This window comes from Schistocerca americana, chromosome 3 (assembly GCF_021461395.2).
Source record: "Schistocerca americana isolate TAMUIC-IGC-003095 chromosome 3, iqSchAmer2.1, whole genome shotgun sequence".
Taxonomy (NCBI): Eukaryota; Metazoa; Arthropoda; class Insecta; order Orthoptera; family Acrididae; genus Schistocerca; species Schistocerca americana.
In genome coordinates this window covers 107,618,705-107,633,021 of record NC_060121.1, presented here as the reverse complement: position 1 = coordinate 107,633,021, position 14,317 = coordinate 107,618,705, and the positions used below count along the sequence as shown (strand labels likewise).

The 14,317-nt window shown below is 43.3% G+C and overlaps 1 protein-coding gene across 1 annotated transcript in view; it reads left to right on the top strand.

Moving 5' to 3' along the window:
• The window catches only part of LOC124605897 (arylsulfatase B-like), a 109,558-nt gene that overhangs the window by 57,557 nt on the left and 37,684 nt on the right, over positions 1-14,317 (top strand). The window contains exon 6 of the mRNA XM_047137844.1: positions 10,472-10,629. Within this exon, the coding sequence (XP_046993800.1) occupies positions 10,472-10,629 (158 nt within the window). The remainder of the gene's footprint in view (positions 1-10,471; positions 10,630-14,317) is intronic.

Genomic DNA, 14,317 nt, shown 5'->3' with positions numbered 1-14,317 from the left:
CTGAATGAATATTTCGATGATCGTGTGATTGCTTTGGGCTATCCGAAACATACAGGAGACGGCGTGGATTGGCCTCCCTATTCGCCAGACATGAACCCCTGTGACTCCTTTCTGTGGGGACACTTGAAAGACCAGGTGTACCGCCAGAATCCAGAAACAATTGAACAGCTGAAGCAGTACATCTCATCTGCATGTGAAGCCATTCCGCCAGACACGTTGTCAAAGGTTTCGGGTAATTTCATTCAGAGACTACGCCATATTATTGCTACGCATGGTGGATATGTGGAAAATGTCGTACTATAGAGTTTCCCAGACCGCAGCGCCATCTGTTGTTGAAAATTGTAACTACTGTAATTTCGAAAGATTGTCTGCCTGAAAATGTACTGTTGTCCCAAGCATATTGCAACAAACGGTGTATTTCTATAGCTGCTCGTTTAGTTTTTATTGCCGTATCAAATATACCGGTCATTTTTGAAACACCCTGTACAAACACATAAACAGCCTACTTACAACGTCAACAAAAGCTTGAAATATCATAGAGTTTACTACAATCATATCTTATAGTACACCCATTGAGGTTTGTACTATAGCTCATTAAGAAAATAAACATAAATCCTTGTGAAAAAATAAACGATTTTGGTAATTAACAAAGATTATTACAAAATAAAGCGGCTTCCCTCCTAAGTGTACACGTTGAAACACAAACTATGAAAATGATTTACTCATGTTGATGATTGTTGGTCGTTAGTAGTGAATGTGTCCCCGCACACGGATGGCTCCTTCAACTGTGCGGGGCATGCTCTGGATGAGACCATCAAGTTTTCCTTGGGGTATGAGGCGCCACGTCTCAATGGCACCTTCAGTGAGGTCCTGAAGAGTCTCAGGTGGATTCGGAAGCTGTGCAGAAGCCACCTTCAACTGGTCCGTTGCCTGCTCAGTTGCATTCATGTCTGGGGACTGTGCTGGCCAATGCATTCGGTTGATGTTGTATCTTCGAAGACACCGAGACAGTGTTAGAGTACGCTTGCGATCTTGCATTGTCATCGACTAGAATAAAGTTGTCACCGACTTCACATCTACATGGCGTTATAATCGTTTGTAGGATATCCTGGACGTATCGGGGACGGGCCAAATTGCCGTCGGTGGGAATTAGGGGGGTCCGCTGTCACACCATTATTGTTGCCCCGAACATTGCACTTCCATCTGCAAACGGATCGACTTCCTGGACCTTGTGTCGTCCAGAGCTTCGCCATACCGTAACACGTCCAGTGTCCAGTCGCAAACCAATCCTGGTCTCATCAGTAAACATGACATTAATCTAGTCTACTGTTGACGTGCAAGAGCCCAGCTCCTTTATTTGGGTCGATTCCGTTGGTTCAGTGCAAAACTTGTAATTTCTCTTCTGGAACCAACGCTATCTTGATGGAATCTTCAGCGCGCTGTTTGGTCTGAGATACGATTCGCTGTTGCATGGGAGAATTCATTTACAGTATTTCTGGAAGCTGATGTTTGGTGCCAGAGAATCGACAGTTGGAGGAAAGGAAATTATCCTGCATTGGTGTTGTCGTACGAGGATGACAATTGCGAGATCTATCGTTCACATTTCCTGTCTCTCTGTACTTTCCTCACACGTTAGAGACACCACTTCGAGTTACATGTAACCTACCCGCAACATCTTACTGTTTGTGACTGCTGAAAGTAAAGCCAGTGTCCTGGCTCCGTCAAAGTGTTGTATGTCTCCACGTCGCACGTTACTGCATCGCTGAGCACAAACTTAACGAAGCTCTTATTGATACTAGACTGCTCGCGATGTTCTCCTGCAGCAGCGGTACGTATACATGAATGGAAACGGCTACGGAGCATGGGAGTAGTTAACATCGTCCGGTATTTGGGCTGTAACTCAATAGCACATGAGACCTCTAGTATCACAGACTACATTTTACGATAGTATTCCAAGTTTTTGTTGAGCAGTGTAGGTGTAATACAATACTATAATGTTGTAGGCACATTCAGTAACATATGTGGACACTGTCTGCAAAATTTATTGCGAATAAAGAGAGTAGCAAAGACATAATAAATATAAACTTCATGCATCGTGCAGCAGGTTTTCAGGCATCTCACTGTTCATTACATCATATTCCCTGAACTATGTGTCGCAAAATGATATAATTCTTCATTAACCTTCAGCGGTATATGTGCATACAATATGTGAAATATGACGCGAAAACAGTTGGCAGTAAAGAAGTAATAAAGTACAACGTCATGCCCGTTGAATGCATGTCCGAAGGAATATTACACCGTAATTCAGAATAATACAAGCACCATTGCATCGCATGTATCCGCAGGCACCGGGCAATCGACTTCAACGTAAAATGTCTCCCATATACGGAAACATACATAATGGAGGTACGAGTACAGGCTGTAGAAAAAGGACTGACTACATACGAAAGTTTGGGTCTGGATAGCCAAATGATAAGGCGACCGTCCACGATAAGCAGGAAATCCGGCTTTGAGACCCGGTGCTGCAGAAATTTTCACTGTCGTCATTCCATTATACAACTGATGGTAGTCCATATTTGGAACTGGGAATACATTTCATGTACTAACTGAAGGTTGGGTTATTAGATTTTGAGGACGACAGTTGACCTTGAATTGTCAATTGAATCTTCAAAGCTTAAAATGATACACAACTGAAAGAATGTATAGCAGAAAGACAATATCTATTTGTAAAGACGTCGTCAAGGTTTAAGAGATAGCTGCGCTACGTAGAGGTACAGTATGGCTGTCTAATGGTACTGACCAGAGGAAGCGATGGGACGCGATGTCAAAAATGTGACAGTATGTTGTGAAGATGAAGAAACCTGTTAAACGCCATCGCCGGACGGAGTGGCCGAGTGGTTCTAGGCGCTACAGTTGGGAACCGCGCGGCCGCTACGGTCGCAGGTTCGAATCCTGCCTCAGGCATGGATGTGTGTGATGTCCTTCGGTTATTTAGGTTTAAGTAGTTCTAAGTTCTAGGGGACTGATGACCTCGGAAGTTAAGTCCCATAATGCTCAGAGCCATTTGAACCATTTAACGCCATCGAATATTAGGCACAAAACTACGCTTTGGGACTTCGAGAGACAGAAAGAAAGCAAATACGTCACAAAAATTACCACAGAGGTTCCCACGAATACAGGGTGTCGATTGATCGTGACCGGGCCAAATATCTCACGAAATAAACGTCAAACGAAAAAACTACAAAGAACGAAACCTGTCTAGCTTGAAGGGGGAAACCAGATAGCGCTATGGTTGGCGCGCTAGATGGCGCTGCCATAGGTGAAACGGACATCAACTGCGTTTTTTTAAATACGAACCCCAACTTTTTATTACAAATTCGTGTAGTACGTAAAGAAATATGAATGTTTTAGTTGGACCACTTTTTTCGCTTTGTGATAGATGGCGCTGTAATAGTCACAAACGTATAAGTACGTGGTATCACGTAACATTACGCCAGTGCGGACGGTATTTGCTTCGTGATACATTACCCATGTTAAAATGGACCATTTACCAACTGCGGAATAGGTGGATATCGTGTTGATGTATGGCTATTGTGATCAAATGCCCAACGGGCCTGTGCTATGTATGCTGCTCGGTATCCTGTACGACATCATCCAAGTGTCCGGACCGTTCGCCGGATAGTTAAGTTATTTAAGGAAACAGGAAGTGTTCAGCCACATGTGAAACGTCAACCACGACATGCAACAAATGATGATACCCAAGTAGGTGTTTTCTTAGCTGCTGTCGCGGCTAATCCGCACATCAGTAGCAGACAAATTGCGCGAGAATCGGGACTCTCAAAAACGTCGGTGTTCATAGGAATATCGTTTCACGTATTGCCAAATGCATTGCTTTGACGGACATCATTTTGAGCATTTATTGCATTAATGTGGTATTTACAGGTAATCACGCTGTAACAGCATGCTTTCTGAGATATGATGACTTCACCAAGGTACATGTATCACATTCGAACAACCGAAATAAAGTGATCAAACGTACCTACGTTCTGTATTTTAATTCAAAAAACCTACCTGTTACCAAATGTTCGTCTAAAATTGTGAGCCATATGTTTGTGACTATTTTAGCGCTATCTATCAGAAAGGGAAAAAAGTGGTCCAACTTCTTTACGTACAACACGAACATGTAATAAAAAATGGGGGTTCGTATTTAAAAAAAAACGCAGTTGATATCCGTTTGACCCATGGCAGCGCCATCAAGCGGTCCAACTTTAGCGCCATCTGGTTTCCCCCTTCAAGCTAGACAGGTTTCGTTCTTTGTAGTTTTTTCTTTTGACCCTTATTTCGTGAGATATTTGGGCCGGTCAAGATCAATGGACCACCCTGTACATATTGTAAAAATCACGAAAGGTTCATCAACCACGAAGTTCAAAGTTTTACACGGGACTCTAATACACATTTGTATGGGCACAGGCTACATATTTCTTTCTATATGTGGGACATAAATTACATAAATGTATATATAATATGTGAAGGGGATGTTAGCAAAATACTTGAAGTTTTTGACCAGTGAATTTCAAATTTTTGCATGACATTCTAATATACATTCTGACAGACATGGACTCAATTTTTAAAAAATGTGTGGTATATAAATGTGCATGTGATACACGAATGGGAAAAGTTGTTTCGAAACTCTCTTGATCAATTTTTTACTATTTTTAACCTATACCCCTTGGTGTATTTCGACTGTTTCCAGTTTTCTTCTTTTCTGTTTGTATTTTCCTTGTAATCATATCTTACAAGTTGTGTACCTTGTTGCTGCTGTATCGATTGTTTAGTCCTACATCGATGATAATGTTCAGTTCACCCTGGTGATTCGAAGAGGTATTTTGTACATTCTGTGAACGATATACCTGATGGCTATTTTTTTTTTTTTTTTTTTTTTTGAGACTGTGTGTTGTTTCATTTGTTGTGAATTATCATGCCTGTAGCTGTTTCTTTTCTGGAAATGTTGAGACTGTGTCCGTCGATAGATTTTATGATTGAGGTAGTGTACTGCCTCTTGTACTTCTGTTTCGAAAGTGAACTGAACATTGCAGTGTATATTATATATCTTTCTGCGTAAACTGTTTATATGTTCTTGTACTTCATCTATGAAGCATATGATATCGTCCATAATTAGGTTGTTTGCTACTATAAATGGGACTAGGCTTCCCAATCGCAGGTGTTCATTTTGCAAATAGAATGATTTTAATTGAAAATAGTTTTGCAGTGAACACATAGTGCATAGTGGGGCGATCACACTGTTGTAGAAATAATTCAAAAGCCAAGGTCCCTTAAATACTACACTCCTGGAAATGGAAAAAAAGAACACATTGACACCGGTGTGACAGACCCACCATACTCGCTCCGGACACTGCGAGAGGCCTGTACAAGCAATGATCACACGCACGGCACAGCGGACACACCAGGAACCGCGGTGTTGGCCGTCGAATGGCGCTAGCTGCGCAGCATTTGTGCACCGCCGCCGTCAGTGTCAGCCAGTTTGCCGTGGCATACGGAGCTCCATCGCAGTCTTTAACACTGGTAGCATGCCGCGACAGCGTGGACGTGAACCGTATGTGCAGTTGACGGACTTTGAGCGAGGGCGTATAGTGGGCATGCGGGAGGCCGAATTGCTCAACACGTGGGGCGTGAGGTCTCCACAGTACATCGATGTTGTCGCCAGTGGTCGGCGGAAGGTGCACGTGCCCGTCGACCTGGGACCGGACCGCAGCGACGCACGGATGCACGCCAAGACCGTAGGATCCTACGCAGTGCCGTAGGGGACCGCACCGCCACTTCCCAGCAAATTAGGGACACTATTGCTCCTGGGGTATCGGCGAGGACCACTCGCAAACGTCTCCATGAAGCTGGGCTACGGTCCCGCACACCGTTAGGCCGTCTTCCGCTCACGCCCCAACATCGTGCAGCCCGCCTCCAGTGGTGTCGCGACAGGCGTGAATGGAGGGACGAATGGAGACGTGTCGTCTTCAGCGATGAGAGTCGCATCTGCCTTGGTGCCAATGATGGTCGTATGCGTGTTTGGCGCCGTGCAGGTGAGCGCCACAATCAGGACTGCATACGACCGAGGCACACAGGGCCAACACCCGGCACCATGGTGTGGGGAGCGATCTCCTACACTGGCCGTACACCACTGGTGATCGACCAGGGGACACTGAATAGTGCACAGTACATCCAAACCGTCATCGAACCCATCGTTCTACCATTCCTAGACCGGCAAAGGAACTTGCTGTTCCAACAGGACAATGCACGTCCGCATGTATCCCGTGCCACCCAACGTGCTCTAGAAGGTGTAAGTCAACTACCCTGGCCAGCAAGATCTCCGGATCTGTCCCCCATTGAGCATGTTTTGGACTGGATGAAGCGTCGTCTCACGCGGTCTGCACGTCCAGCACGAACGCTGGTCCAACTGAGGCGCCAGGCGGAAATGGCATGGCAAGCAGTTCCACAGGACTACATCCAGCATCTCTACGATCGTCTCCATGGGAGAATAGCAGCCTGCATTGCTGCGAAAGGTGGATATACACTGTACTAGTGCTGACATTGTGCATGCTCTGTTGCCTGTGTCTATGTGCCTGTGGTTCTGTCAGTGTGATCATGTTATGTATCTGACCCCAGGAATGTGTCAATAAAGTTTCCCCTTCCTGGGACAATGAATTCACGGTGTTCTTATTTCAATTTCCAGGAGTGTATTTACTGGGTAACTAACCGGTTTCAACACCTAAAGGTGCCATCATTGGATCTGAATATAAATCAACATTTATAAACCATTTGGATACAACGATACATTCAGATCCGCTGATGGCACCTTTAGTGTGTTGAAACCGGTTATCCAGTAAACATTATTTAAGCGATCTTGGCTTTTAAATTATTTCTAAGAAAATAGTTTTGCTTGATGATCACTTTTATGATCTGTATAAGTTTTTCTATTGTGATGGTAGGATTTTTTGATTTTCCTGTCAGACGTTATTTTGTAATGTTACTTATGCCATCAAGGGGTTTGATGTGTACGTGTCTTTCACAATAAATGATATCCTATTATTTAGATTGATTCTAAGGACTATTATACATTTCTGTTGTTCAATGGTTTAGAATTTTTAGTGAAGTATTTTGATGCGAACTATGCAATGAGATATGTAGGACAACTATTAATTAGTAACTTATCTCGTGGGAGAATTTTCATTACGTGTTCCGGACTACCGTCTGAGCACTGGTGCTGCTGGGTATTTTTTTAGTAATTTGTTTCATTTTTGTGATTGTGGTTTCTGCATTTTTAATGAAGTTTTTATTTATAATTGTTGTTTGGATAAGATATTAGTTATCAGATGTTATGTTTCTGTTACAGGTGTTTCCTTTATTCGTGTATTCCTGTTTATCTACAAGCACTACAGTGTTTTATTGGCTTTTGCAGCAATTGCCCGTTTCCTGAGGCCTTTTTTTTTTGTTGACTTAATTTTTGGTATTCCTTTGTCATCTTTCCTTATGTTTCTACGTGAATCCTTATTTCTGACGAAGTCATTTACTTGCTTTTTCATTAATTATCTGACTAGTTCAGCATTTATGTCATTGTTAGATATTTTTGTCTCGTGACAGAGTATGTTCTGCTTCTATTACGATATGTCTGCATTTGTTAGTCCACTCTTGTTAATGTTGTATTTTAGGTGTTTTCTTATGACACTTATTTCTGCTCCAGTTAGTTATATTTCTGTGAGATTTATGATTCTGTAGTTAAAACTGTATTTTGGACTGTCTATGTGTGTGTGTGTGTGTGTGTGTGTGTGTGTGTGTGTGTGTGTGTGCGTAAAATTTTATTTATGTTACTTGTATTAGCATGTAACAGTTGCAACTATAAATGTATGAGGATGACAGAGAGAAATTTCAATGACAGGTACAACAAGCAAATAGGGACATTGAAGAATGGCTGTATGCACTCGAGATCTAGAAAATCTAGCAAAAGAAAATCACCATCATAATGGGATATATACAGACATGGCATTCTTCTGCCATAACATCTGCATCTACATCTGTATCTGCATGGATACTCTGCAAATCACACTTAAGTTTCCGGCAGAGCGTTCATCAAACTACCTTCACTATAATTCTATATTATTCCACTCCTGAACAAGGCGCGAGAAAACGAACCCCTATATCTGTCCGTGCGAGTTCAGATATCCCTTATTTTATTATGATGATCGTTCCTCCCTATGTAGATCGGTGCCAACAAAATATTTTTCCATTCTGAGGGGAAAGGTGGTGAACGAAATTTTGTGACAAGTTTCCGCCGCAAAGATAAACGCCCTTGTTTTAATGGTGCCATCCCAAATACTGTATCGTATCCGTAACACTCTCTCCCCTATTTCGCGATAATACAAAACATGCTTCTCATCCTTGAACTTTATTGATATACTCCATTACTACTACCTGGTAAGGATTCCAGACAGCGCAGCAGTACTCCAAAAAAGGACCGACAAGCATAATGTAGACAGTCTCTGTAGTAGATTCGTTACATTTTATAAGTGTTCTTCCAATAAAATTCAGTCTTTGGTTTGCCTTCCCCCGCTCCCAACATTTTCTATGTATTCTTTACAATTTAAGTTGTTCGTAATTGTAACTCCTACGTATTCAGTTGAATTTACGGCGTTTAGATTGGACTGATCTATCGTGTACCAAAGTTTAACTGATTCTTTTCAGCACTTATGTGAATGACATCACTCTCTTAATTATTTAGGGCCAATTGCAAATTTTCGCAGCGTTCAGATATCTTCTCTAAACAGTTTTCCATAATAAATAGAATTCTCAGTCTATAGGAAGATTGTTTCAATAGGAGACCATAAATAAAAATGAAAATATTTATAATGACCGAAAGAGCAATAGCAGAAGACCAATATTAAACGTAATTCATAGAGTACCATAAAAATACAAAGTAAAAGTGTATTATATGCACACCACCACACACATTCACACGCCCCAACATACCCACTCGCACCCCCCCCCCCCCCCCCTCACACACACACACACACACACACACACACAGATACATACACAATCACCCACACACACACACACACACACACACACACACACACACAAAAAGACGTAGACACATGATATGCCCCACCACCCACTCTGCCTACTTATTCTTATTGTCTTTTCATTATAAGGGATCTGATAAAATCCTTCTAGATTTTCAGTGAATTGTTTCAGTAGTTATGGAATCATCTTACTTGATTCTAATTCCAGTTCACAGTTCCCCTCTAAAGTTGTAAAATCTGTTGGAAACTGCACCGTTTAAGTGTTTACTTTTTGGTACATAAACGTAAGTTGCAGTTGCTACTGATGACGAAGTGTCGCTCTGCGTGGAAAAGAATCGTTGAGTGCATGACAGTCAAATTTTAATACGTTTACTTGCTCATCAAGGCCTCTTAGCGTTGATTCTGTTTAAACTATGTGACATCTTTTCTCAGACTCTATGTTTCGAAAGGAACTCGGTAATCCAAACGCCTGGCCTGTTCTTTAATTTCGGTCCATCTGTGCAAATGACTTGTTGTTTGATTATAATGTAATGATATTAGTGTATACTGAGTGATAATTTTACTAAGTAAACTGTAAACTGCGGGCAGGAGACTCAGTGGTCTACATTATTTTTTCACCGAAATTATATCTGCCGTGTCCTCAAGCGAGAAACAAAATTTTGTTTTATATAGAGGTTTGATGGTGAGTTAAGTGTGTCTCAGCCAAGATCCACTTTCATGATCCGTACGACTAGTCACATGATACACCTACATACTCTGTAAATCATTTAATTAATTTTGTGACTGTTGCAAATGTAAGTGTCCAAAATTTGCTTTATTGAAAAGGAATGAAAATTGAAGACGCAGAGACAGAAGCGGACTAGTAACTGAATGGTATCAATACAAATCAGAGTGAAGAACGTTCGCTTAATGCTACTGCTGGGTTGGAGTTGTATTTATTATGAAATGAGTTCAAATGGTTCAGAGCACTACGGGACTCAACTGCTGAGGTCCCCTAGAACTTAGAACTACTTAAACCTAACTAATCTAAGGACAACACACACATCCATGCCCGAGGCAGGATTCGAACCTACGACCGTAGCGGTCGCGCGGTTCCAGACAGGAGAGCCTAGAAACGCTCGGCCACCATCGGCCGGCAACTGAGTTCTGGAGTAATATAAGTAGGTAAGTGATTTCTTGATTTTGTTTAACGTTTGATGCTACTTGCTGCTTTAGCTTTGTCTAAAAGATATGCCATGAAACACTCTTGTATACATTGCACACTAGCCATTGGGTACTCTTAGGAAGAGTTAAGTATGTAGCTACTCAGGTTTATGGAAAAAGATGGCATGTGACTTCCAATACAAGTGTTTCTTACGGAATGTTTATTGCATCGCCAGGTGTGCTGTGGAAAATGGACGAGTCTGTGGGACGCGTTGTGGCTGCTCTTGAAGAGCGTGGGATGCTTAACAACTCTATCATAGTGTTCGCCTCGGACAACGGAGCTCCGACAACTGGTAACGAGCCCAACTGGAGCTCCAACTACCCTCTGAGAGGGGTGAGTACCCCTCTGATGCCGCACTCGCCGCGATGGCAGACACGTAACACTTACTGTTTACAAGAAAGTTCTCACGAGGCCCCCCAAGGACGGTTGACCTGTTGCATAGCTTGTTATATGTTCCATAGATCACTTGAAGGTTCCTTTTATTGAAATGATGTGGAACAATTCAGTTTAACCGAGATGTATATATGATTAACGCTACCGTTATGAACACATCATATATTAGTCCTGATCTTAAAAAAATGTTTTGTCTTTCAGGCTATCAGTTAAGATAGTGGATTCAGCAATTCATAACGGTTGACGTCATTAATTATCAAGTGATTTTTTCCTTTCTTTGCAATAAATACATTATTGAGATCTACGTACGTATATTTGAAATGCAATAATCATAATAATATTAAGAAGTATGTAAAAACTCCTAGTCCAGTACTGCTGTGGATGAATCTATCTTGTGCTCGCTGCTTATCAAGGATTGCGGGTTCACGAATATTTTTGATTAGTGAAACCATAGTTGAAACTGGATATAATACTCATAGACTTTGCCCAATCTTAGACTGTTTGCCTTGTATACATAAACAATTGAGATTCACTGAAGTATCTGGCCGCTTCAGTGTTTCCACCATCACAGTAGGGATGAACTACGCAGAAAACTTTGAATATACGACTATTTGAGGCTGTCATAGAGTCGCTCTCTCCACCCTCCGATACCATGACCAGATTGTTAGCACAACTGCCCACTCACATCTTAAACTGCTCCTCCTTTTATTTTGGTGGCTCGCAACGTCATTCCCAGGTGTCAGACAAGGCGCACTCGAAAATTTCGAAGTGTCGGATGAATCAAATCAAATTAAATGTACTGTTAATGTTATGCTCATCGGTAATTATATGGATAATTCAGTGCATCCCTATGACATTTGGAGCCCTTAAGAGATGGTCGAGTCTGCTCGCATTCAGATCGTCTGTATACTATTGACTGCACCGACATACACTCCTGGAAATTGAAATAAGAACACCGTGAATTCATTGTCCCAGGAAGGGGAAACTTTATTGACACATTCCTGGGGTCAGATACATCACATGATCACACTGACAGAACCACAGGCACATAGACACAGGCAACAGAGCATGCACAATGTCGGCACTAGTACAGTGTATATCCACCTTTCGCAGCAATGCAGGCTGCTATTCTCCCATGGAGACGATCGTAGAGATGCTGGATGTAGTCCTGTGGAATGGCTTGCCATGCCATTTCCACCTGGCGCCTCAGTTGGACCAGCGTTCGTGCTAAACGTGCAGACCGCGTGAGACGACGCTTCATCCAGTCCCAAACATGCTCAATGGGGGACAGATCCGGAGATCTTGCTGGCCAGGGTAGTTGACTTACACCTTCTAGAGCACGTTGGGTGGCACGGGATACATGCGGACGTGCATTGTCCTGTTGGAACAGCAAGTTCCCTTGCCGGTCTAGGAATGGTAGAACGATGGGTTCGATGACGGTTTGGATGTACCGTGCACTATTCAGTGTCCCCTCGACGATCACCAGTGGTGTACGGCCAGTGTAGGAGATCGCTCCCCACACCATGATGCCGGGTGTAGGCCCTGTGTGCCTCGGTCGTATGCAGTCCTGATTGTGGCGCTCACCTGCACGGCGCCAAACACGCATACGACCATCATTGGCACCAAGGCAGAAGCGACTCCCATCGCTGAAGACAACACGTCTCCATTCGTCCCTCCATTCACGCCTGTCGCGACACCACTGGAGGCGGGCTGCACGATGTTGGGGCGTGAGCGGAAGACGGCCTAACGGTGTGCGGGACCGTAGCCCAGCTTCATGGAGACGGTTGCGAATGGTCCTCGCCGATACCCCAGGAGGAACAGTGTCCCTAATTTGCTGGGAAGTGGCGGTGCGGTCCCCTACGGCACTGCGTAGGATCCTACGGTCTTGGCGTGCATCCGTGCGTCGCTGCGGTCCGGTCCCAGGTCGACGGGCACGTGCACCTTCCGCCGACCACTGGCGACAACATCGATGTACTGTGGAGGCCTCACGCTCCACGTGTTGAGCAATTCGGCGGTACGTCCACCCGGCCTCCAGCATGCCCACTATACGCCCTCGCTCAAAGTCCGTCAACTGCACATACGGTTCACGTCCACGCTGTAGCGGCATGCTACCAGTGTTAAAGACTGCGATGGAGCTCCGTATGCCACGGCAAACTGGCTGTCACTGACGGCGGCGGTGCACAAATGCTGCGCAGCTAGCGCCATTCGACGGCTAACACCGCGGTTCCTGGTGTGTCCGCCTTTGCCGTGCGTGTGATCATTGCTTGTACAGCCCTCTCGCAGTGTCCGGAGCAAGTATGGTGGGTCTGACACACCGGTGTCAATGTGTGCTTTTTTCCATTTCCAGGAGTGTAGAAGAGGAATGGATGGATCACGAACACATAGAAACCCAATTCACTAGAAAAATAAATAAAAATGAAATAGAATGTGGTTATGCCGTGTATACAACGATTCTATTTGATCAAAGGATTACGAAAACAAATTTGAATGTTGTATAGGAAACTATTACGGTCCGCAGCTCGTGGTCTTGCGGTAGCGTTCTCGCTTCCCACGCGTGGGGTCCCGAGTTCGATTGCCGGGGGATCACGGATTTTCCCTGCATCCCCATTACGGGCGGAGGAAGACAATGGGAAACCACCTCCGCTAGGACCTTGCCTAGTCGGCGGTGCGGGTCTGCCGCATCGACCCCTACGCTCCCCAGAGTATGGGACATCATTATCAATGTATTACGAGTGTTAGTGGCGTGATTTTATCGATGCTGTAATTAGTGAATAATAATAAAACATCTTTCAAGTATAACTACATTTCGAAATTGGGGTACTTTGACCTCGTTCTCGGACTGAAATGTCTCATTTCTTTCAAATGGGTTTTCTAAGTAGTTGTTAAAATGTAAGGTGAGAGATGGTGTTATGTGAAGCTTAGCAGGGATAGTTCATGGCAGCCATCCTCCAAGAAACCCATTACGTCACTGCGAATAAGTGGTGGTTCTGTTACTAAAGCAGAGCATAATGTCTGAAAGAGAAGCCAAAGACGAAAGTTGGACCCACGAATAAAGCGAAAAAGTAAACACACGTAAAATGGTCGGTGTAGAAAGGGAGAGTTAATTTAAAGCTCGGTATTTCGTTGCCAGAAGTGTCTCGTACATTATATCAGCACCTACATTCAGTATCTAAAATTTTAGGATATACATTAGAAATGAGTTACCATGTGAAGCAGTCTATTAGTTCTTGGCCAGTAGCATGCAATAAAATAAACGCAGATAATTCAATAGAATTATATCGGTGGAATATGTTATGTTGGTAGCCTTTGTTTACTGTCAGAAGGATCTGGAAATTTTATGAGATAACATGTACACAGAAGTGAATACTGTTGTCAATGAAATGCGTGAGCGTGGCAGATGGTTCCTACTCGGCGCATGTAAAAGGAAGGATGTTTCTTGTACCTGAGTACTTAATAATCCACTACGTTTACACATCTGGACAGATATGTCACTTGCCAATTCTTACAAGTTTTGCCTGAAACTGCCATTTCAAAGAATTCTTACACTTTCTTTTCCTTAACAGATCTTTTAACTGTTTTTCAATATGATTCTCCTAAATCATTTTCTACAGAAAAGGCCATACACCAT